The sequence below is a fragment of the Cenococcum geophilum genome, assembly GCF_001692895.1.
Source record: "Cenococcum geophilum 1.58 unplaced genomic scaffold K441scaffold_1, whole genome shotgun sequence".
NCBI classification, from domain to species: domain Eukaryota; kingdom Fungi; phylum Ascomycota; class Dothideomycetes; order Gloniales; family Gloniaceae; genus Cenococcum; species Cenococcum geophilum.
Genome location: NW_027137559.1, coordinates 779,678 through 805,953, shown reverse-complemented (window position 1 = coordinate 805,953; position 26,276 = coordinate 779,678). Strand labels below are relative to the sequence as shown.

Here is a 26,276-nt window from a genome sequence, read left to right as displayed (position 1 = left end):
TAAACCGAGTAAATCTAGCTTCTTATTTAATCTAGTCTACCTTAGTAGTTATTAAGCTAGCTTAATTAGTATAAAATATTAGGTATAAATATAGATACCTTAACCTCCTCTTACTTTTATTAGAAGGGCTCTATAAAAAATAGCAGGAGATGTTTAAAGAATAACTTTGTAACTTTAGGCATATATATAAGGCAGTTACTAATAGTAACTTTAATAGTTGTTAATAAGATCTTATCTGCCATTATAGTTATTATTATATCCATCCCTTATTCTATTTATCTTTTTAGCTATTTAGTATAGTTTATTTTATTAATCTTATTATTATTTAACGGCAATTAAGGAGCCTGCCATTATAATTATAGTACGATTTAGATATATCTTCCTAGTTATACGTTTTAAACTATTGCTAGTTGTAGACCAGACGGTCTTAGAGGCGGCTTCGTTACCCTAATGTCCTTTTATAGTTTTCTAAGATTATATAACCGTGCTATAGGCTACAATTAGGTTGCTACTCCTACTAAGTTAATATATACTAACTCCACTTAATATATATCTTCCTAGGACTCACTAAGCTCTTCTTTACTTTTAGCGCTATTGCTTTTTATAAACTCTACTAAGGCTACTGCTGGCTAGACGCTTGTTATTATCACTATTGTATTAAAATTAATATTCGTATTCTGACTTAGCTAGTCTTTAAGAAACTAAATTCTATTATTGCTCGGCAAATATAGAATTGGATTTCCTAGGCGCTTACGTATTCTAGCGTAGATTTAGTTATACTTATTTATATATAGGAATCTATAGTTAACTAACTCTTAGAGTATTAGGCATTAATTAATAAAGTAATAAGAACCTCCGTATCTATAATACGTTTTAGCTTATACCTAGTACCTATTAAGGTTTCCCAGTCCTCTATACCTTCCTAGGTTAGGCTTATATCGCTCTTATAGTACTCCCATATATAGCGGTAGTAGTCCGTTATTATTCGTTATAGGTTATAAACTTGTTTATTCTTAACGCACTAACGCCTTATTTAGGAGCTATATATACTATATCGGATCTTAGCAAATCTTATTAAGGAATAGTATTAAAGACATAATACCTACCAATTTAACTGTCTTAAGATTAAGCCTCCGGAGTTAACTAGTAAGTTTCTTTAGCTTAAGTTCTATCTCTTAGGTCGTTTAACAGGTACTTACTAACTTATTTAGCTAACAAACTATAGGCGGCCAAAGAGTAGTATCTCTTTAGTTAGATATAACCAGTTACTAATTATAGAATTGTATAATCAGCTAACAAAGACCTTACTCCTTAGGGTTTATTATTAATAAATAGTTTACGCCCTTATATAAATTAAACCTGTCTTTTATAGCCCTCCTTAATAGGTAGAAGTTAAAAGACTCCCGTTTATCTAGGTTAGTCCCTATCTTAGTTTTAGTATATCTTTAATATTTAAATAGGAGTCCTTTTATAAACCAATATCTTTATTTATAGTTTTCTAAATTGCTAGCCCTAATAACCTTCTAAGAAATTAGCGTAAACTATTTATAATATTCGCGTATACTACCAGGTGAGTTGTTTTTATACTATAGAATATAAGCCCCTAAGAATTCTACCGCCTTAACTTATCAAAAATAGTTACTTCCTTAGTAGTCTATCCAAAGCTTTCCTATAAGTTTCGTCTAACTACTAATTATAAACTTAGGCAGGCTTCAGATCCAGGTCCCTATTTAATAGTTGCAATATTTTAGAAGTTCTTAATACTTCTTATTGTCCGTAGCACAATATTGGATATATAGTCGCTTGTACTATTTAATAAATTATAATACGTTTTATCCCGTAAAGTAAGGGGTCCCTAAAGTCCCTAGAGTAGGTATAAGTTAGGCTATAATATATACCTTATCCTATTCTAGTGGTAGTTTATTATAGGGTAGCGGACCTATAGTTTCTTCTAAAATAGGTAAGTTAACCTCCTAGTTCTTATCCTTTATTTACTAAGTATTATTAGTCCTAGACATTATAAGAGTTAAGTCTGGTACCGCATCCCCTAGGTTAGAAAGGCTTTATAGGTTAATAGGCTGCTTATTTTCTTCTCCGCTATTATTATAGAATAGGTCTAGCATCCCTAGTATTCCATTTATCGGTTTTATTGCTATTACTCTTATAAATTTAATAAAGGCTTATATAAAAGCAAGAAGAATTATATAGACTGTTGCAAATATAGTAAATAAAATATTAAAGACTTCTTTCTGCTGTTCTTAGTGTACCATAACCCTCTCTTTTATCCTCCGTCTTACTACACTACGTGCTCGCATTCCCGCTACTAATTATCTATTTCGTCTGCTATAGGTCTCAAATAAAGAACTCTAAAAGTTTTATTAACTTATTCTAATAATGGTAATATCTACGCACACGTCGCTGGTAGTTCCGTGCTTAATTTCCGTATCTATTGGCAATTTAACAGCTTTTGGTAATAGTAACTTAATAGTTTTTTATTCTTCCATGGCTGTACGTTTCTATATATCTTTGTATATAGAGTTATATATAAAGTGCCAGACTTCTAATCTAAAGAGCTTGCTGTTATCCCTACGTGGAATACTAAAATATAGAAGGGTACAGTGTCCCTCAGATATAAAATCACAGCATAGTCAGTTGGTCGGTTAGCCGTAATTAGCCAGTAGGAAAGCAGGCAGTAAAAAGAGAAGAAAAGAGTATATTAGAAGAAGCAACTATATGTCCGTCGTGCCTATCTAAGTTATTAAAGACTCTAAGGCCGCGGGCCAATCTATACATCTACGGAAGGCCTATACTCTCCTAAAACTATACCTAAACTAAATATTAAATCTAGTGGGCCAATTTACCCTACTATAGTAGGATTACTATAAGAGCTAGCCGAATCTTGCCCGGTTTCCGCTTAATATATTAGCTATACCTTCTATAAGCGATAAATATAAATAACTCTTTAGCAGCTACAAGATTCTTCTTAATAACTAGCGCTCCTGGTTATAAATAGATATTATTAAGGCAAATAAGGTTCTTTGGTATGCGTATAGGCTACTACTAAAGTGTATATTTAATAATAAGAAAGTAAATAACTTAGTAAGAAAGCCTTGCAAAAAGGTATCCTTTAAGGAAGCGGTAAAGGCCTAGCTTGCTACTACGGTTGCCATAAAAGCCTCTACTTAGGTAGAAGACAACGTAATTAATAAAGAGGAAGGGGAGCTAGATAAGTAATATATAGCTATTAAGATTAACTATAAGACTAAGGTTATTAGTAAGGAGTAATATGGGTAGCTTTTAGTTAGTTACCCTAATATTAAATTTTATTTATTTATTAGTTACTACCTTCTTAGCCTAGCTAAATGCTCGCTTATATATAGTGCTTATAGCTAGTATAGCGGAGGGGTTTAGGGCGATTTTAGCAAGCGTTAGGTAGAGGATCCTTTTAACGCCGAGCTACTAGTAAGTAAAGGAGTAGTAGCTTTACTATATTTCTTCTTAATCTTCTAAAGTACGAGACCTTCTTTTTAGTATTATCTAAGCTTAGTAGTAAGCTTTTACTTCTATCTGCTAGCTTATAGATAGAACTAGATTTTTATCAACTACTAGTAATTGTGACGGCTTGAACAAATGCCGCACAGCTTGAACAAATGCCTCTAAACCGAAGCTTGAATGAATGCAACGTGGTGCTTGAACAAATGCTGTATTACGAAGATATCAAGGTAAGCAGCAAGAGAAGGTGGTGAGGCCACGTCTATATATATATGCCAAGTCTTAAGCAAACCCCTGACTAGGTGACGCGCCCCAGCGCCGTCACAGTAGTTACTTATAGGCGTTATTATTGTAAGGCTATTGCCCAGGTATACGGTAGGGAGCAGGCAAGCCGAGCATGAGTCACAAGAAGAGTCAATGGAAGAGGACGATATGGTAGGGAGTAGGTATGGCAATACCTTATACGGAGACGAACCAATAAGGAGGGAAAGGGCTGCAGGCCCGAGGAGCTTATAAGGAGGTGCCAAGGGCTAGCCTTGGTAGCTTCTGAGAGCCCCCGGGCGTGCACCCGAGTAAGGGGCTAAAAGATCCCTTATAATTATCTAAATTACTACCAGGCTTACAAGGGACCTTCCGCCGCGCTCCTTAGTAAAATTCTTGTCTTTTTTATTAGTAAGCTCGTTAATATAGTATTAAAGATTTCCTCTATAGCCTTTTTTACGTACTTCTACTATATTGGCTAGTCTTTATCTATAGAATCCGTATAAGAGCCTTAAGTTTTTATAGGTTAAAAATAAGGCTTTAATAGAGGCTTTAAATCTTAATTAAACTAAAAGCGATTAGCTTAACGTTCTAGCTACCTTAAAGAAGCCTTTATAATAAGTATACGTCTAATTAAAAAGCTTAGTTACTTTTATGAATAAAAAAAGCTAATAACTTAAGCGACTTACTATAGAGGTTATATATAAGGACGCCTAAATATATAACTTATAATCGCAGTTTAAGGACCTTAAAGACCTAAATATTTATAGGTGGATAGCTATAGATCTAAATATAGAGTTTATAAATATTTAATTAAGTAAGTTAAAGATTAGGTAAAGAAGAAAGATATTAAAATAAGGGTAAAGGAGCCAAAATCAAAGCCTTAAAAGGCGTTAGGTAGAAAGGCCAAGGTCAATATATTAAATACTATATAATGTACTTTATCAGCGAGCGGGCCATATTACCGAACGGCCCACCTTTATCCCCACTAAAAATCGCAAAAATCATAGTATAATATCTCAATAACTACCTAATAATAATTTCTAAAAATTTATATTTGGGCTTATATATATATCTTACCTCTTTTTTTTTTTTAAAAATAAATCTATAAAGTAGTTATAGATATATATAGTTTTAGGTCGTAAATTCTGCTCTAATCTTTATATCTCTATAATTACTAAGCAAATTACTTTAAAAAAGATAAGGTAATATATATATATAAGCTTAAATATAATTTTTTAGAAGTTATTGGTGGGGTATAAAGATAGCCCGTTTAGTATTATGGCCCGCTCGCTAATAAAGTACGCTAGGGGTAAATAATTAATCTAATTTAATTAAGTGCAGATAGCTTCTAAGGTAGTAATAATTAATTTAGTAAAGTAACCGTTTTAGGAGTGCTTATATTATAAATATACCTATAATAGTTCTTTTTAAAGGCTAAAAGGCAAGTTATATAGTAGGATAAGCGATTTAGGCTTAGTTGACTGTAATTTTATATTTTAAACTAAGGCTGCCCCGTGTAAGGGTTGTACATTACCACTTATAGTAGGCCTACTTTTTTAGCGTTATAAGACCGACCTGCACCCATCAAAAAAAATTAAAGGGTATGGTCGGATTTGAACCAACAACTTTAGGATTATTGCCGACAAGGTTGCAGTCCTTTACTCTACCTAATTTGGTATAAGTTAACGGTAATTACCTAAATTAGGTAAATAAAGTGGAAACTTACCACTGAGTTACACACCCGGTAATTAGAGTTTAGGATATTATAATGTAAATATATAACCATATCTATTTTATACCCGGCTTTAGAAATAGTTTTAGACTTTAGTTTTCTTTAAGTAGGCGTAAAAACTGTAATATTCACCTGCATTTTCACGATATTAGAGCTGACTCACTTCCACAGGAACCCATTAATATTGGCTATTGTTCTGCCTAATACCGATACACAGCTCGTTCCAGAATATTTCTGCCTTATTCCGGAACAGATTGTCCTTAAAGCGGAATAAATCGTGTATCGCTTTGAGCTGCTTTATTCCAGAACATATCTTTTAAAGATTAGGCCAATTGCAGGGTAGTATAGCCCAGTTAAGGCTCACTAACACTGCATCTATACCGCCGATCGCGAAGCCATTTAAAAGAGTTGCGCTATATACTTAAATTTTATTTCACCCTCAGATTTTATTAGTAAATAGTTATCGCATAAGGGCCCATAGTAGCCCTAAATTGCTACTGCGACGCCTACACGATGTCGCCAAAAGACCTACTTAATAAGTGTATATTTGGTGGTCGAATAATATATGTATTAATGGCAGACTCTTTCTAAATTGCTACACTAAGTATAAGATACTAGCTATTCCGCCTCGTATACTTATTAAGCGGAATTCTTCTCCCTATAAGGCTTTCAAACTCCCTTATACAACTAGCTAAGCTATAGGTGTGTATAGTAATATTATAAAGCTTTCTAAGTACGCTAAGCTTCTATAATATATTACTTTTCTCTTTCTCCTCTTTTGGATCTAACTCCTTTCCCTCTTTATACGACTTAATATTATTAAAAGTAATTAGGTCTTTAAAAAGGAAAGCCTATATAGTAAGGTTTAGAATATAACCCTAATAGCGGATCTGTTAGTAGACAGGATTCTATTTTAATTCCTTTTTTTTTAAAGAAGCTAGTTGCTTATTATTTATAGTATAGTTATTGGATATAATAGTACCTAGCTTTTACGTAATCTCGTAGTCCGTAAGCATTTAAAGAAGAGTATTCTATTACTCGTCCCTGCTATAAAAGGCTACCGTATAAAGGCTAAGAAGAGCGTTTATAAGCTTTTCTGAGCTATTAATAAAATGGCCATAAATTGTAAGGAGAAGGTAATTATTTAAAGAGGTCTAGATATTAACGGAGAGATAAATGCTTATAAGTATAGACTGCAGTCTCTTTTATATAATATCCTTTTATAATAGCTATAAGTTATAGATCTTTTTACTAACTTCTAAATGGGCTGTAGTTATATGGCTATTTACTTTAGAATTAATTAACTATAGAAGAATATGGAACTTTAGCTACTTAACTATCCAAAATAGTAAGTTTTATATAAAAATTAATATAATAAGAGCTTTATTAATAACTTCCTTATTTAGAACCGCTTAGAGCACTTTTAAATTTAGCTCTTCTATCTTATTTTAAGACGACGCTTTAAGGTAAAGATCTTTTAATTAATCCCGTATTGCTTCTAGCGTGGTTTTCAATAAGCAAAAATCCAGCCAATAAAATATTGGCATTTGTCAATATTTGCAGTGTCAATATTGGAATATTGGCAATAATTTGGACAAAATTATTATAATAGAATATATTTATTTCAAAAATAAATATTATGCAAATTATTGGCATAGATTGGCAGTTTTATAATATATTCTCGCGTGTAGAAGTATTTGCATACTATAAAATGTCTTGGCACGCGCTCACTCACCAAAATCAATTAATTTAAATATTAACTACCCCTAACTGCACCACAACTATACGCAATTAAAGCTCTATATCTCTAATATAGCCTCTTTACTCTGCTATCTACGTTATCTATAAGTAGCCAGTTATATAATGGCTTTATGGTGGCGCAGTAGAAGGGTAGTTAGATTTTTTGCGACCGTACGCGTCCTACCAAAGCTCTGCAAAAGCTCTACACGAAGCTCTACTCGGAGCTCTACTCGGAGCTCTACTTGAAGCTCTACTCGGAGCTCTACTCGAAGCTCCGCTCGAAGCTCTGCTTGAAGCTCTGCTTGAAGCTCTGCTCGAAGCTCTACTTGAAGCTCTGCTCGAAGCTCTGCTCGAAGCTCTACTTGAAGCTCTGCTCGAAGCTCTGCTCGAAGCTCTGCTCGAAGCTCTGCTCGAAGCTCTATTAAAACTCCGCTCGAAGCTCTATCGAAGCTCTGCTCAAAGCTCTGCATGAGGCTCTACTCAAAGCCTTATTAAGCTCCACTTAAAGCTCTGCTCGAAGCTCTGCTCGAAGCTCTATTAAGGCTCTGCACGGAGCTCTACTCAAGCTCTGCTCAAAAGCTCTGCTCAAAAGCTGTACGCGAGGCTCTGCTCGAAGCTCTACACTCCACTCCACTCCAAGCTCTACTAACACGCAGCACTAATGTAAGCTTTGCAGTGTGTGGAATTGAACGAGCGACTTGATTGTAAATCTATGGAAATCAAGTGGTATAAATACATGAAAGTAGACCGAGTCGGTGACTAAGTTAAGGGCTAGGCAACTGAAATAAGGTGGTACGCTAGTGAGACAAATGACGTTTTGACATGGTACCGGTAGTCCGTTATACACTCCCCCAGGTTTAATGGTGTAGTTAAAGCTGTAGAAAGAAAAATAAAGGTAGAAACTGTACCAAAAATAGGAAATTTGGGTACAAATTAGGAATGGTGAAGCTTAATTCGATTCGCTAATGGGCCGATATTAATGCTCCGGTGACGTTGTAGACGTCATACTTAGTAACGTTGCGGTCGTCGCAACTGGTGCCGATGTAGGCTGGTCAGGAATTGCTTTAATTGTATCTAAGATATCGTCTTAAAGTCCTTGTGGTGTTTGACGCTAGTAGATCTGGAGGTACCATTCTACTAGGAGTTGGTGATACAGTCCTGCGTGGAATCAGTAACTGTTCAGCATCCTTTGTAGGAGGCTCTACTGAATTAATTGATTTAGGTGTAGTGTTATGATCTGCATTCGAGGCAGTCAATTGATCTGTGCTCGGGGTAGTCATTTGATCTGTAACCGAGGTAGATGTTTTGATCTGTATTTGAGGTAGTCATTTAATCTGTAGTCGAGGTAGAACTCGAGGTAGTCATTTGAGCTGTAGTCGAGGTAGATCTTTGAAGCTGTTCAATTGCATTGACGTGCTTATAAAGCTGCTGTTATTGTAGGAGGTGGACGCTGCTGTTGTTGCAGGTAATAGACGTAGTTACTTGGTAACTCTGGTGACGTTAAGATGTCGAATTTGGTGATGTTGCAGTTATCGCAACTGGTGCCGATGTAGGCTTGACTGGTGCTGTAGAAGCTGGAGTTTTAAAATCAAAATTAATTGTTCCTGTGTTGATATTGGCTTTGGCCCAATTCGATTGATCGATTGATTAAATTGTTCTGGTGTTTGAACGGTCGTTGTACGGCTCTGGTAATGGTTGTCTCTTAATTAAATGTCGTTCAGTAACCGTCCATCTAGTATCTAGCTAAGTTGTAGTAGTGCTAGATCCTTCCATACTGTTTTAGTAATCGTCCATCTAGCACAAGCCTTGTGTCTAGCCCCAGGACCTGCCTCGTATCTGGCTTGTTGCCTCGTGTCTGGTTCTTTCAGGTCCCTGCCTCGTGTCTGGTTTGCCCTACAAGCTTATAGTACTGTGGGAGTCGTCTGCTGTAACTGGTCGTTCGCTCTCGATTTGAAAGGGTCAAGAAGGGTCCAGTTAGCTTCTTAGCGAAACCTTATTTTGACGTTCTGAGCTTTTGATTTGATTGGTCGGTTGTCGTTCGTCGGTCGGGTTCGTACGCTTGGTTTGATCGTCCGTTTAGTGTAGTATTGGTGCCTTCCTAGAAGGCCTTGATTTGATTTGGCGACAGGCCTATATCGAGGCTCTGGTTTGGTTTGATTCGATGTTCGATATTCGATTTAATCGATCCAGTCGAATTAATCTGGTGTTCGCTAGCTGGTCGTTCGAACGGTTGTCTAGTTTTGGCGACGGTCCTCTAGCTGCCGTCGGTCTGGTGCCTTCCTTGTGTCTACCCAGTATCCTTGTTTCTTACTATTAGTATATCTAAGCTAGCTTCTGCTCTGGCTCCGTGCTTTAGCATCTCGCTCTGGCATCTTGCTCTAGCTCTGTGCTCGGGCTATCGCGCTGACTAGGCTCTCACTTGGACGCCATATGAGGTCGTTACGCTGTGGTGGATAGGTTGACTCTGTCGAATGGTTGTGTATCTGGGTTGAAGGAGGTTAGGCTCGTACGGTCGGGTTCGTACGGTTAGGTTCGGTTCGGTTTAATCGATGTTCAATGCGATCGATGTTCGATCGTCCGTACGTTTGGTAAATAAAGGTAATCATAAGTATAAGAGCGGTACCCAGAAGAAGCTCGAAACACTTGCAAAGGTGGTAGATTAATTGCTTAGTAAGCGCTGATTGTACAGATCAGATGCAGTACGGTAGGCAGGCCGGGCTCATAACTATAAGCTTTGCAGTGTGTGGAATTGAACGAGCGACTTAATTGTAAATCTATGGAAATCAAGTGGTATAAATACATGAAAGTAGACCGAGTCGGTGACTGAGTCAAGGGCTAGGCAACTGAAATAAGGTGGTACGCTAGTGAGACAAATGACGTTTTGACATGGTACCGGTAGTCGGTTACAACTAATATACTAGAAAGACTCTATAATCGTATACAAATGGTTCTATAATTAATCAATTTATTAATTAATTACCTACACGAACGGCTATACAAATATCTATACGTGATAGATATCTATCCCTTAACCCGCCGACGTCCACTAAGTATATGGTCCGTGCGGAACACCAGAATCAGAAGTACGCGTATAGCCTAAGTAGATTTAATTAATACAATACTATTAAATATGCCTTCTAATTATACTTCCAATGATATAGACCTTGTTTAGCCGACTTAATATAACGTTTAACCAAATCGGGTCGCTAAAGGCTCACTACTAGAGCCGTAGCCGCTGCCTGATTTTATAACGGCTTTATATTTCTAATCACAACGATTAATTGCATTGATCTTATTGGTTGGTTCTTATCGATACCAAGTGGACGAATTTCGGCGGGTTAAGGGATACGTCTATATGCCTGCACGCCGCACGTGGTTCTGTATAAGGCTCTACGCGAACCTCTGTATAAAGCTCTACTAAAGCTCTACACGAGGCTCTGCCTAAAGCTTACCCTACTGCAAAGCGCGGCGGAGGGATAGGATTTGCGAAGCAAATCCCTACTAACTAGTATCTATAGGTTAAAAGCCTTCTTTTACTAGCAGTTTAATAACTCTTCTATATTAAGGGAGTCTAAGATAGGTATAAAAAGTAATAAGTCTGCTTTGGAAGCTATAATACTTAATAATTTATCCGTACGATGTTAAAGTTGAATTTTTTTTGAAGGGGTGCCAGGAGGATCTGCAAATATTACAAATATTGCCAATACTCGCCAATATTGATCAATCTAATTAGCAATATTGACATTGAAAACTACGCTGATTGCTTCTTTTATATAACTAGTTTTAGGCTTAACCGTAATGCCATACTTTAACGCTAAGTAGTTTTAGAAGTTAGAAGTCGACTATATAGTGTATAACTCTATACAGTGCCTATAATAGAGTAAAAAACGGGCCTTTTTATTTCGTACGGGCTTACTATTGCTTATTAGACAGGTATGCTCCTATATTAAAAGAGCTAAGCGACCTCTTATTTTTAATTTAGAAGTATTAATAGAGTTAAGAGCTTCTAATTCCACATCTAAAGCTATATTTTATACGATAATAAAAAAGAAGAAGGCAACTGAAATTTTATTTAGGGTATGCTAAGACTTATCTCAATAAGATTTATCTGAAACTAGCCTATAAGGAGCAGCAAAGCGATTCTAATAGAGATATAATTACGACTTTATTAAGGCACGAGCGTCGAATTCAAGGCCGACAACCTCTAATAGGAGGATACTAAAGGATACGCCCTATTCTAGCCCCTTAAGGACTAAATACCCCCACCTAGTTATAGGCGGCTTATTAGCAAATTACTAAACCCTTTTACTACCTCCCCTTAGATCTTCTAATATACCTAAAAAGTATAGTATATAAGGTAGACTAAAAGATATAAAGATATATTAGCTAGGTAAAGGCGAAACACATAAACCTAGCTAAAAGTAAATACTTAGGGTTTCCCCCTTATAGGGCTTTTTCCTACACTAAAAGGTAGAAGCCTATATAGATCTAAAAATAAACTAAATTAAGTAATAAATAGAATTAATAATAATAATATACTATATACTACTTTTCTATAGCTACTGCTTAGTAAGGTACTAGCTATTTATAAATATAGGTATAAATAATATTACTTAGATGCTCTCTATAAGTAGAGGCCTATAAGTAGTAGTAAAATAGCTTATATGCTAAGAAGTTCTTTAGTAGTTTTAAATAGTATATAAGATCTAATTAGAGGATATTAAAGGATATACCCTTTTCTAGCCCCTTAAAGACTAAATACCTCTACCTAGCTATAGGTAGTACGCTAGCGAATTACTAGATACTTTTACTACCCCCTTTTAAATCTTCTAATATACTTAGAAAGTATAGTATATAAGGTAAACCTAAAGATAGAAAAAGATATTAGTTTAGTAAAGGTAAAACGTATAGAACTAGCTAAAAGGAAATACTTAGGTTTTCCCCCTTATAGGGCCTTTTCCTATATAAAAAGGTAGAAGTATATATAGATTTAAAAAGGAACTAAATTGGGCAATAAATAGAATTAATATAATAATTATATACTTAAGCCTAAAGCTTAATATAAAGTTTTAAATCTCTTTATAAATATTTATTGCCTAATTTAGTCCCTATTTAGGTCTTTATAGGCTTTTACCTTTCTATATAGGAAAAGGCCCTATAAGGGGAAAACCCTAAGTATTTCCTTTTAGCTAGTTCTATACATTTTATCTTTACTAAACTAATATATTTTTATATCTTTAGGTCTACCTTATATACTATACTTTTTAGGTATATTAGAAGATCTAAGGGGGGTAGTAGAAGTATCTAGTAATTTACTAGCGTACTACCTATAGCTAGGCGGCAGTATTTAGTCTCTAAGGGGCTAAAAGGGGTATATCCTTTAGTGTCCTCCTATTAGATCTTATATACTACTTAGAATTACTAAAGAACTCCTTAGCCTATAGGCTATTTTAATACTATTTATAGGCCCCTACTTATAGAGAGTATAGATAATATTATTTATACCTATATTTATAAATAGCTAATACCTTACTAAGCAGTAGCTATAAAAAAAGTAGTATATAGTATACTAACTAAATAGGCTATCTATAAGTATATTAAGGTATAGTATTTAGAATATAAATACTTATTAGCTATATATTTAGGCTTAAAATCTCTATCCGTAGTAGGAAGGCAGCTATAGATTTTACCTTTATTAGTCCTTTATATAGGGGGAGTATTAGTATTAACTATAGGGTATTCTATATAGCTACGTCTTATATTTTTACTACCTCCTTCTATTATCGCTTCTATTTAAGGTCTACTTATCTTGCGATAAGTATAGTAGATCTCTATCTATACTAATAGCCTCTTATCCTCTATTACTATAGTAGTACTCTACTAATACGGCGCTAGGTCTCCACCTAGTAAGCTAGTAATTTATATATATTTTTTCTCTCTCTTTATTACCTATAGGTAGAGGGCTTCCTAGCTAGTATACTTAGGCGTATTACCTTTTTAAGGGGCCCTCGCTCCTTATATATATCTTATTCCTTATATACGTTTTAGTATTTAGTATATATTTTCTTTTACTAGGTGGTGTTACGAACGCTTTAAGTACGATATTATAACTACTTGGAGAGGAGTTGGAAGAAGCTAGTTGGTTAATATAAGCACGGTTTAGGATAGAGCCGATAGAGCTATGTAACGAGGAATGGTAACTAAGGTCACGTGACGTAATCTATATAATCTGTAAGATCTGCGTAATCCGTAACAGAGTAGATAGAGTACACGTATATTATATATAAGAAGGATTTTATAGGAGTACGGTTGTGTATTTAAGGACCCTTAATCCCTACCTAGATAGTTCCTTCCTTATAGTAATTCTTAGAATATAATTAGAGTTAATCTATTAGGCAACTACTCCACTAGTTATTATTACGTTATTAACTTTAATTTATATTACCTATACACCTAGCCTATTAACAAGCCTATCTTAGTTCTTACTATAAGGTTCCGTTACACAATTACTACCTAGTTATAGTATTAAATACAGAAAGTTAAATAATATGCCACCAAAAGCAGCCACTATGACGCTATTGACGGCGGCAACTACTTTAAGGTCAGGTGACACTAGTATGGCAAATACTAACTTATAGCAACCTGTAACGGTTAGATAGTTATAAAAAATAGTTAACTAGTTAATAGAAAATAACGTAGCACTTAAAACTAGGATTAACGGAATAGGCGCAGTAAAGGTTAAGTTACTATTAATTAAAAGATTCTTAGGAGAGAGATTAAAGCTTAAAGAATTCCTTACGTAAATGCATTTTAAGGTTGCGTAGAAAGGAGCTAAGCTGGTAATACCTATAAATTAAATAGCGTATGCCGGATTATTCTTAATAGGAAGGGCACTTAAGTGGTTTAAGCTTTACCTTATAAAAATATAAGCAAACGGGATAACGACTATAAACTAAGAGGTACGGTTTATATTCTTAAGCTAGAATGGATTTGTGGAACGACTTACGTAAATATTTAGAGACCCGGAGGCAGTAACTACGGCGGAAAGAAAACTTTAGAATATTATGTAATAAACCTTAGCAATTAAGTATATAATATAGTTTTAGACGCTAGTAATATAAGTTAAGTGGAATAATAGGGCGCTTATAGCATAGTATAAATAGGGACTTAAGGCTAAAGTCTAGGACGTAATTATCCTAATAGAAGATGCGGATACCCTATAGGAGTTAATAGATTAAGTAATTAAGATTAATAATTAGATCTATTAAAGGAAATAGACTAAAAGAGGTTAGGATAAAGTTCTATAGTTATATAAGGCGTAGAGTATATAATAACTAAAGCCAAGTTAGAAATTATGGTATAGCGTAAAGCTAATAGACCTAAGTGGTACTAAAGAAGCCTATAAGAGATAGAGTAAGAAACTATAGAAACCTAAAGGTTAAGGATCTAGTAATTATAGGACTAAGGAGTACAGGCTAAACTAAGGATCTTAGTAGCAGAAAACGTTTAGGCGGACTTTATAGTAAAGTTAGTAGTTTAAAGATAGAGCTTATATAAATTACGGGAAATAAGGTTATTTCGCAAGGGATTATAAAGATGGTTAGAGTTACTATATAATAAAGGGAACTAGACTAGTAGTAGGAGATATATACGTATAGAGGGATAATAGTATACTACGAGGAACAAAAGAATGTTTAATTAGAAGTTTCGCGTTTTGTTATAATAACGTATGCCGAATTTATAAAGACGCTAAGTATAGCGCAAGCTATTAGCTATAGGAGCCAAAATCTATAAAGTATAGAGGGATTAATAAACCAGTTCGCAAATCAGATATTAAGGACGATGAATTTAATATAGGCGAAACATTTTATAATAATAAGGTAATAAGGGCGGCTTACTAGGAGTACGCAGACCTCAGAGATGTTATATAAGAGGTAGAGGATAATTCTACTATAGAATAAGGAACATTAGTAGGGATTAAGACCCCACTAGACACAATGTCTATCGCTTTATAAGATATAAGAGAAGTAGAACAGCGAACTACTTTAGTACTCGATAAAGGTAAAAGGCTAAAGGCTTAAGATTTTTAAGATAAGATAAGAGATAACTAAGACTTTTAAGACGAGATAAGGTAAGCTTAAGGACCTATAATAGACAATAACTAATGGAGCAGAGCAGTAGCTTAGTTTAAAGATATATAAATAAGCTCGGGATAGAGTTTCCCATAGGCACAAGACTCTTAAGATGAGATAAGAATACCTAAGCCTAGTTAGACTAAGGTAGGAGTGAAGCTTAAGTTAGAAGTAAGCTTAGGATTAAAGAATCCAAGGGATTAAGAATTTGGAAAATAAATAAGGACACCTATAAATAAGAGGTAAGGAGCTTCTTTATAGATTAGAGAATCTATAGTATAAATAGTAGTTAGACTAGGAGACAGATATATAGACCTAGAAGACTTACTAGGGGAATAAAGTGTTTAGCCCAAGAATTAAAAAGTTAATACTAAGATTAAGAAGTAAGAAGACTTTAAGAATCCACTTATAAGACGTAAAAGAAAAGAAACCATAAAGGAATTTAGAGCGCGAATTACCTTATAGCAAGAGCAAAAACTAGATAAGAGATCTAGCATACTAGGTTATATAAGGGACAGAGCACCTATATAAAGGATTACTAATAGGCCTAGAGCAGGCATACTAAGAGCTAAATAGCTTACTAAACTAGAATAAGAAGAGGATCTAGGGATTTTAACTAGGTTTGAAGAACGATACATAAAGAGCTATTATAATGTAGTAATAAGAAGATACTTCCTTATGGACGAGCCGTATATACTCTAGCAGCTATACTAAAAGTAGTATAGATAAAGGTATAATGACGAGTAGGAAGATTTCTATATATAGTTGGACGAGAAAGTTATCTAAAACCACCTAATTATAGAAAAGGCTATAAGTTATATTAAAGGAGCCTTAATTATAATATTAAAAGATCTAAAGGAGTAATTAGAGGACTAGAGAAGTAAGAGGCAAATTATAGTACCTGTAAGTAAAGTTGTAACGCTTAAATTAATATAAGAGAGGTTTAAACTCTAGGATAAAAATAAGCTAAGAGTTAACCTAAGACACTAAGCACACTATATATTAGTATAGATTTCGTGCGTAGATAATGCGTATAATATATATAGAGTACCTAAAGATAAGAACTGAAAATACCTAGTAAGGATACACTGGTTATTAGATAAGGTAAAGTATATAAACGCTAAATATATATATAGTTAGCACCTAGTAGAAGTATAAAGCTAAGGGGACTTAATACTTTAACTAGGAAGATTTCTTACAGAAGAATACCTAAATAGACGATAGTGGTGGGAATGCCCAGAGAATACGTGTCTATAGTATATTAAAGATAAAAAGTAAACTAAGTATTAGCTAAGAGCGGACTAAGTATAAATAGGATTAAGTAGCTAATAATTAGGAAAAGTAGAGGCCTATAGGACTAGAGGGAACTAGTAGTAGAGCCTTAAACCCTTAAAGGAATTTAAGGATAATACCTAAATTTATAAGTTAAGTGGTAAGATTAATAATTTAAAGCATTAATAGATAGTGGAGCAATAAGGAACTATATCTCGCTAGCAGCAGTTAAAAAAATGGGATTACTATACAGGAAAAAGGAATATCCTTACCTATTAGTTATAATTTTAGGAGATCTAATAGCCTATAGAGGAGGTATTATTAATCTTAAAATAGGACCTATTTAGATAACTATTAAAGGGAGATAAATTAAGATGTCTTTTGATATATTACTATTAGGAAATAATAAGGCAGTACTAAGAATACCTTGGTTACAGGAATATAATCCAAAAATTAATTAGGTTATAGGTTAGGTTAATATTAAAGATACTTAACGTCGCAAAATGCGATAATAAGCCAAGTTGGTATAGTACTAAGTAGGAGCGACCTATAAAGAAATAGAAAAAGGATTAAGCCATATACTAAAGAAATACTATAAGTATAGTAAGAAACTATGGTTACTAAAGAGTGAAAAGCTATTAGAGTATATAGTATAGGACTATAAGATAGAATTGGAACTAGGAATAAGTCTAAGGTTCTTTCCAATCTATAAGCTTACTAAAGAAGAAGGTAGAGCATTAAAAGAGTTTATCTAGGAAAATCTATAAAAGGGATATATTAGACCATCGCAGTTATTAGTAGGTTATCTAGTACTATTTATACTAAAGAAAAATAGCAAACTAAGGCTGTCTATTAACTATAGACAGTTAAACAGCATCACTAGGAAGGATAGGTATCCTTTACCCTTAATTAGTAAAATTTAAGACAGGATAGGCAACGCGCAAATCTTTATAAAGATAGACCTAAGATAGGCGTACTATTAAATCAGAATTAAGGAAGGCGACGAATAAAAAGCAGCCTTTAGGTCAAAGGAAGGACTATATAAACTATTAGTTATACAATTTAGGCTTATAAACGCACTAGTAACGTTTTAGAAGCATATTAACAATATATTAAGAGAATACTTAGATGAGTTTATTATAGTATATCTTAACGATATTATTATCTACTTAATAACTAAGGAAGAATATGGAGAACACGTTAAATAGGTTTTAAAGAGACTATAAGAAGAATAAATGCTAGTAGCAATTAAGAAATGCAAGTTCTTTACTAGGAAGACCGATTTTATTAAATTTATTATTAAACTAGGCCAACTTAGTATAGATCTAAAGAAGATTAAGGCTATAGTAAATTAGTAAGAACTAGAGAACGTTATATAGTTAAGATCGTTTCTAGGGTTTTACAATTACTATAGAAGGTTTATAGCGCAATAGTTAAAGGATATTAAACCATTTATGTAATTAATAAAGAAAGAAGAATTATAGGTATAGGGAGAGGAACAATAGGAGTTATTTAAAAAAAGTTAAAGAGCTATTTACTTAAGAGCCAGTTCTTAAGATCTATTAACTAGAACTAAAGACGGTTATAAAAATAGATATATTAGATTATATACTAGGGGCGTACTTTATATAGAGATATTAAAATAAATAGCACCTAGTGGCATACTATAGTTAGAAGATAACACTACTAGAGTTAAACTATAACATCTACAATAAGGAGTTATTAGGTATAGTTATAGCACTAAAGAAATAGAGAGTATTCTTGCAAGGTATAGAGAAACTATTTATAGTTGAGATAGATTATAAGAACCTAATAGGATTTTTAATAATAAAGGAACTTAACTAAAAATAGGTTAGATGGGCAGAGATACTTATAGAATACTATTTTAAGATTTAGTATACTAAAGGTACAGACAATATATAAGCAGACGCTTTAAGTTAAAAGGCTAAACTATAAAATAACGAAAAGCTATTAGGGGCTTTATTACGAAAAGACATAGACGGATTAATTAGGTATAATTATCTAAAAATTATAGTAACTTAGGAAGAACTAGGTAAAGTTTATAAGTTACTAGAGAGCTTTTAGGTATAAAGGATTCTAAAAGCATAGCTAAAAGATCTATAGATGGATATATATAAATATTAAAAAGTAAAGTATATCCTAAGAAGCATAGCAGAATAATTTATAGAAGATTTCTATAAAGGATTAACTTAAGGACATAATGGAGCTATAGGCTTAGTGTTAAGACTCTAAAAGGAGTACATTATTAATGGAATCTAGGGCTTAGCGTAAAAAGTTACTAAAAAATATCTAGATTACTAGAGAAATAAACTAATAAGGCATAAGCTATATAGAGGGCTATAACCTATTAAAATACCAGAGAGATTATAGGAGGTTATATTATAGGACTTTATTATTAAGTTATTAAAATTAAGAGATCCTATTACCGNATAAGATTACGACGTAATCTTAGTAATGGTAAATAAGCTTATAAAGTAGGGATACTTTATAGCGTGTATAGAAGAGATATTAGTAGAAGATATCGCTAGAATCTATATTAAAGAAGTATTTATAAGGTATAGAGCACTAAGTAAAATTATATTAGATAGAGATCTAAGATTTATAGCAGTATTCTAGGAGGTATTCTTAGCGGAATAAGGAGTTAGAGTAGCAACTTCTACCGTATATTATCTATAGATAGATAGTTAAACGGAAAAACTAAATTAGATATTAGAGCAGTATCTAAAACACTATATTAATTACGCATAGAATAATTAGGTATCGCTATTACTAGTTATATAGTTTACATATAATATAATACCCTAAAAAGGGATAGGCATATTACCATTTAAGGTAAATTACAGATATAAGCTAAGAACATTGTTATTATTATAATAAGTAAAGAAAATAAGTAATATAGCTAAAGAAAGAATAAAGACGTTAATAAATCTTTATATAGACCTTATAGAATTAGTAAAAAAAAGTATAAAAGAGAATAAAATGGTATTATAATGCTAAGAGATCTAAGGGACCAGATCTTAAGGAGGGAGATAAAGTATAGCTACTATACAAAAATTTCAAGAGTTAATAACTAAGTAAGAAATTAGACCACGTTAGACTAGGACCTTTTAAAATTAAGTAAAGAATTTTATTAGTTATATTTAAGTTAAACCTATCAGCCAAAATAAAGATCTACCCTATATAGTATATTACAATACTAGAGCTAGTATATAGGAATATTAAGCCACTAGTTTATAAAGCAGACATATAGAGAGGATAAGAAAAAGATAAATAGTAAGTTTCGAAGATTGTTAGTTATAAGGACATTAATAATAAAATATAGTATAAGGTTAAATAGATAAGCTATACTAAGACTACCTAGGAGCTACTAGGGAATTTAAAGAACGCTATAGGAAAGGTATAGGAGTATTAAAAGAGATTAGGTTAGGCACTATTAATAAAAAAGGATCGCTAAAAAATAAGTCACCTAAGGGGGACCCAGGAAGAGCAGTTGCCGAGTTACTTAAATCTATTTCCTTCTTAGCTAAAAGAGAATCCATTTTTTTATTACTAAGTTCCTATAGACCCTATTTTATAAGCTTCTATTCCTTAAAACGAACCTTTTTACGCACCTTCTTAAGATAGATTAACTAAGTAGACGCCGTAAGACGAGACTTAAGGGCCCGTTACTAAGCATTAGTAGCCTCCCACTCTATATTATAAAAACGGCGCAACTCCGCTAGAGTAATAGACAGTTTATTATATAGCTTTATAGTAGTAGATTAAATATAAAACCCTAAGATAAATTAATTAGGGAACTAGATAATTATTAAGAGTAACAAATCGCGTATATTTAGCATTAGAGATAGAGCAAACGTTATAAGACGAATAAATATTCACTTTAGTGTACTCTAAATAAGAGGGTGGTTGTCGCGAAAATAGGTTTGCTAACATAATATAAACTAACCCCTTTTTTAAATAGTAAGAATATAGAGATGGTATAATCTTACTAAGAGATAATATCGCAGCAATAGTGCGAGTACAATAAGCGGTTGAAGAAGAAGAAATTGCTTTAGGTATAATAAGCAATAATATTAACTAAATTAATTAGACGGATATTATACCTCTAGTAAATAACTTAGAGATATTAGGAATCTTTAAAGACAAAGATAGAGAGGAGGGAGATGGTGTTATAAACGCTTTAAGTACAATATTACGACTACTTAGAGAGGAGTTAGAAGAAGCTAGTTAGTTAATATAAGTATAGTCTAGGATGGAGCTAATAGAGCTATATAATAAGGAATAGTAACTAAGGTTATATAACGTAATCTGTCACAGCGACTCAGTCAATCGAGGCACGAGCGCCGTTTAGAACGTATGCAAGCCTGTACAATTGGAATGTCTATGGACCCGGATATCAAGATGAGGAGCAGAAGGTGGAAAAGGACACGTCTATATACATATGCCAAGGCTCAAGCGAGCCCCCTGACTAGATCCGTTACGGAGCCGTAATATAATCTATATAATCTATAGGATCTGCGTAATCTATAATAGAGTAGATAAAGCACACGTATATTATATACAAGAAGGATTTTATAGGAGTACGGTTGTGTATTTAAGGACCCTTAGTCCCTACCTAGATAGTTCCTTCCTTATAGTAATTCTTAGAATATAATTAAAGTTAATCTGTTAGGCAACTACTCCACTAGTTATTATTACGTTGTTAACTTTAATTTGTATTACCTATATACCTAGCCCATTAATAAGCCTATTATAGTTCTTGCTACAAGGTTCCGTTACAGGTGGCCTTATACTATAACTATTCTCTATATAGTAGTTATATTAATATATAAATCTACTAGTAAATCTACTACTTTATATTCTAGTATAGCGCGTAGTATTCTCCTATAGGCCCCTATAGTTTTATATAGGTACTAGTTTTATAGTTTAGCTAGTAGCGCTAGGGAGCTTTTTATTAATACCTTACTATCTAGTCCTAGGCCCTAGATCTAGGAGCCGTATAGTATTATTAGCCTTACTATAAATAAATAAATAAATAAATATCTATATAATTTCCCATATAATTATTTCTATAAATTCTATAATTAATTACTAGTATAAAAATATATATTTATACGCCTATATATTTATAAAAAGCTCTATATAAAGCTCTGTATAAATCTCTACTTAAAGCTCTATATAAGGCTCTACTTAAAGCTCTATATAAAGCTCTGCGCGAAGCTCTGCTTAAGGCTTTGCTTAAAGCTCTACTTAAAGCTTTACTTAAAGCTCTGCTTAAGGCTTTGCTTAAAGCTCTACTTAAAGCTTTACTTAAAGCTCTGCTTAAAGCTCTACTCAAAGCTCTACTTAAAGCTCTGCTTAAAGCTCTGCTTAAAGCTCTGCTTAAGGCTCTACTTAAAGCTCTACTCGAAGCTCTGCTTAAAGCTTTGCTTAAAGCTCTGTATAAGGCTCTGCATAAGGCTCTGCATAAAGCTCTATACAAAGCTCTATACGAAGCTCTATATAAAGCTTACCCCCTTTTACAAGGTAAATCTATACCTACTAGCAGTCCTTAAGTATTATTTAAAGCTGGCTTATTAATTTAGGTACTCTAGCTGCGGTAAAAAGAGGGCGGCGGTAGTTATGGGATGGGTGCAGTCACGACTCTGGGGCGTTGGGCGCGATAATAAGATAACGAATTAGAATTGGGTAAATTAGGCAACGTAGTCTTCTTCGCCAGGTTTGATTTGGTAATTCTAGCCATTAGGAATAGCTTGGGGAGCTATGGAAGTTAAGATAATTTAGCTTAAAGTAGGTGTATATAGGCCCAAATACCCCGCGCGGGACTAATAAAAATCCGAACCGTGTACCAGACCTTCTAACGAAGGTCTTGCCAAAAGCGGTTAGCGTCTTGGCAAGGTAAGCCTTGGCAATAAGGTCTGGGAACGAGACAACTATCAATTACGTTATCGCTTGGAGTAAGCATTCCGCAGCACGCCGTCAGCAATATATGTATCTCCATCCCCCTTACTTCAGCAAATAATCTCACCATGAGCACTGAATATTCACCATCCATTGTCCGCGTTGCAGTCACACAAGCGGAACCAGAATGGCTAGATCTTGATAAGACTGTTGACAAGACGTGTCAGCTCATCCAAGAAGCTGCGAAAAATAACGCTCTCTTGATAACTTTCCCAGAATGCTGGATTCCTGGCTACCCAGCCTGGGTATGGTACGGCTCGGTTTTTTTTTTCAGCTTTACCTATTGCGAGGTTGATTTTCTCGCTAGGTCCCGCCCGGTCGACTTCAATATGGCTACCGCATACACCAAAAACTCTCTAAGGGCAGATTCCCCGCAGATGTCTCGGGTCTGTGCCAGTGCAGCTGAAAATGGAATCAATGTAGTCCTTGGCTTCGCCGAAAACTACAAGAACTCTCTTTACATAGCTCAAGCGATTATCGGTTCTGATGGGGAAGTGAGGATGAAAAGGCGGAAGATGAAACCCACCCATATGGAGCGGACCATTTTTGGAGATGCCTCCGGGAGTTCACTGGCTAATGTTGTAAACCTCCAAAATATAGGAAGAGTAGGGGCCCTGGCATGCTGGGAACACACCCAGCCCCTGCTAAAATATCATACCTGTACTCAGAATGAAGAGATACATGTAGCGGCGTGGCCACCCTTGTATTTGCATACAGGTGGTCCGGGGTTATGGTCGATGTCCAGTCAAGGTAGGAGCTTACCGGCAATTCCTAGTGTGGAAATGAACTGTCTAGGATTTTGTTGACAGGGGCGCCCTTAGGGTGCCGGAACCTCTCGCAAACATATGCCATTGAATCACAGACATTCGTCCTGCATACAACCTCTATTCTCTCGCAGAAAGGTATTGATCGTATGGGTTCCGCTGCTGGAGTCACAATGAATGTTCCTGGTGGGGGAAGTTCGGCAATATTTGGGCCAGACGGGAGGCAGCTCTCCGAAGAGATGTCTGAGACAGAAGAGGGGATTCTGTATGCGGACTTAAATATGGATGATATTCTCAAGGCAAAAGGGTTTCTGGATATATGTGGGCATTATAGCAGACCAGATATGCTATGGCTAGGAGTAGATGATCAGGAAAAGCTGCATCGAAGAGGGCATAATGAGTTGGCGTTAATGTTAGGAACTTAATAACCAGAATAAATAAGAGTATTTTTAGAAGAACATCGGGAAAATATTGGCAGGCTGAAATTCAAACTACCCGTCAAGTCAAAATCGAATACTGCCAACCAGGCCAATTGGCTGCCAAATGGCTGTCGTTGACGTAGTTGATGTAGTTGACGCATTTGACGTTATTGACACGCAGCCTGCGCGCAGCCTACGCGATTGGCGCATTTAACACCCAGCCTGACACGCAACTTAACAAATATTTTAATTTTCTTAATTTTGCTTATTTTCGCTTAGGCTCTAATAAGCCCCCTAGCAACGGTATAAAAAAAAATTCATATAAAAATAATTTCACAAAAAGTTTACTTAGGAAAGTAGTTATACTATATGTACAACACGCGTATTATATAACACTATGCTACATAGGACTTAAAAGACTTTAATATTTTATAAGTAAAAAGGTAGATTAACGAAATCGCCAATTACGCAGATTGTGCGCAGGCTGCGCGTAGGCTACGTGTTAGGCTAGTCGATCGAGTTGCTAAATTCCCTCGGCCGCGCGCTAATTGCCTTAACTACTAACCATTAAGGCCGTTAATAGGGGACAATATTTTGCCGATAAAACAATATATTAAAATAGTTTAAACTTTACTTAATAGAGGTATAAAAGAATAGGATAGTAATTACTAATTTAAAAAAACTTCTTAAGCTAAAAAGGTTTTATAAATAGGCTTATATAAATATATAGTAATCTAGGGGCTAAAAAAAGAACTAAGAAGAAGTGATATAAACTATAATAATAGACTTTAACAGTAGAGTATATTAAGAACGATTAAATGTAAATAGTATAGATTAAATAGAATATAGAGGCTTTAATAATATAATAAATGCTTATAGTAGGAACTATAGTAGCTATACTAATAGGCTAGGTATATAAATTAATAAGAGGTAATAAGATAACTTATAGAGTATATGCCTATAAGGGTGCGAAGAGAATTTAAGGTAGATTTAAAGAAACAATATAAATTCTATCTAAATCTAAGAATATAGCTCTTATAAAGAATAAGACGTTATATAAAGAAGAGAAAGGAATAACGCGAGAATCTTATAATTAAATAGTTAAGGGTCTTAGTGGTTAATGCGTATATATATATATATGTACGCGATCTTTAGCGGACTTTATATAAGAGATCCTTTAGCCCCTTACTTAGGTATACGCCTAGGGGCTCTTAGAAGCTGCCAAGGCTAGCCTTCAGCTAGCCCTTAGCACCTCCTTATAAGCTCTTTGGGCTTGCAGCCCTCCTATTATCCTTATTAGTTCGTCTCTATATTAGGGCATTATTATACCTACTCTTTACTATATTGTCCTTTTCTATTAACTCTTCTATAACTTATACTTAGCTTATTTACCCCCTACTATATACCTAGGCAATATGCCTTACACTTTAGTAGAATTTAATTAATCTAGTAAAACTTAGTAGAAGCTAATTAAGCTAGTAAAATTCGGTAGAATTTGGTTAATACGTTATGTTTTATCTATTAAGTAGGCTAAGTATATAGGTAAATAAAAGATATAAGCTTATTAAAGTATATATCTAATAGATTAACCCCAATTACATTCTAAGATTTATTATAAAGAGAAAACTATATAGGTAGAGACTATACCTTAACCCGCTAATATTCGTCTATTTATTGATAAGAATTAGCTAATTAAATAAATGCAATTGACTATACGCGTAGTTTGCAGTCGGTTATTTTATATAGAACCCTTACTCTATAGACGCTAGCGGGTTAAGGGATAGTCCTTTAAATATATAACTATACGCTCTTTAGGTAGTGTTACGGCGCTAGTAGAAACTAGTAAAAACTAGTAAAAACTAGTAGAAACTGGTGGGGACTAGTAGGGACTAGTAGAAACTAGTGAAAACTAATAGATTATAGCTAATAGATATTGGTAAATTATAGCGGATAGTCGTAGATAGCTATAGACAGTTTTATATAGTTCTAGACAGTTACCGTTATATAACTAGAGGATTATATATAACGTTAAGCGGCGCCACCCTCTATCTCCTTTCCTTTCTTTAGCTTTAGATCCTTATTTATAGACTACCAATTATATAGGCTTACGCGTCCCTCTTGCTGTACTTATGCCTTAATTAACTAAGTCGCTAATATTATCTAAAGCTTAACTACCCTTTCTTCCTAAGAAAGAGCTTAAATAAGACCTATAGAATATGTATAGACTAGAACCCCTATAGAATCCTACTAAAAGTTACCCTAATAACTATACTACAATGCTAAGAAATATAGTAGCCGGCAAAGTAGCTATAGGACCCTTAAATACCTCTAATAGTGGAATAGCAACTAACTTAAACCCCTAGGTGGAGCTTATAGCAGCTAATACCGAAATTAAATAACTTTAAGAGCTACTTAAAGCTAGAGAACCCCCTATACCTAGTAAGGAATTATTAGATACCTAAAGACTTACTATAGTTCT

The 26,276-nt window shown here is 34.1% G+C and overlaps 2 protein-coding genes across 2 annotated transcripts; one reads left to right on the top strand and one right to left on the bottom strand.

Annotated features, from left to right (window-relative positions):
- Positions 1–9,139: 9,139 nt before the first annotated feature.
- On the bottom strand, positions 9,140–9,851 carry K441DRAFT_650143 (uncharacterized protein). Its single transcript, XM_067646989.1, is given in 3 exon segments — positions 9,140–9,508; positions 9,540–9,598; positions 9,612–9,851. 2 exon segments carry the CDS (start codon positions 9,585–9,587, stop codon positions 9,359–9,361), a joined length of 198 nt encoding a protein of 65 aa, XP_067510217.1. The 5' UTR covers positions 9,588–9,598; positions 9,612–9,851; the 3' UTR covers positions 9,140–9,358.
- A 12,831-nt stretch (positions 9,852–22,682) lies between these two features.
- On the top strand, positions 22,683–23,803 carry K441DRAFT_691696 (carbon-nitrogen hydrolase; the record flags this gene model as incomplete). Its single annotated transcript, XM_067652499.1, has 3 exons — positions 22,683–22,864; positions 22,922–23,364; positions 23,424–23,803. 3 exons carry the CDS (start codon positions 22,683–22,685, stop codon positions 23,801–23,803), a joined length of 1,005 nt encoding a protein of 334 aa, XP_067510216.1.
- Between the last annotated feature and the right edge of the window lie 2,473 nt (positions 23,804–26,276).

What these genes read in the sequence shown, in the direction of transcription:
- K441DRAFT_650143 (XM_067646989.1), bottom strand. Translation starts at nt 9,587, where the DNA reads ATGCTAAAGCACGGAGCCAGAGCAGAAGCTAGCTTAGATATACTAATA. An exon ending in CTAGCTTAGATATACTAATA is followed by an intron (nt 9,509 to 9,539) that starts GTAAGAAACAAG and finishes GGTAGACACAAG; the next exon opens with GAAGGCACCAGACCGACGGC.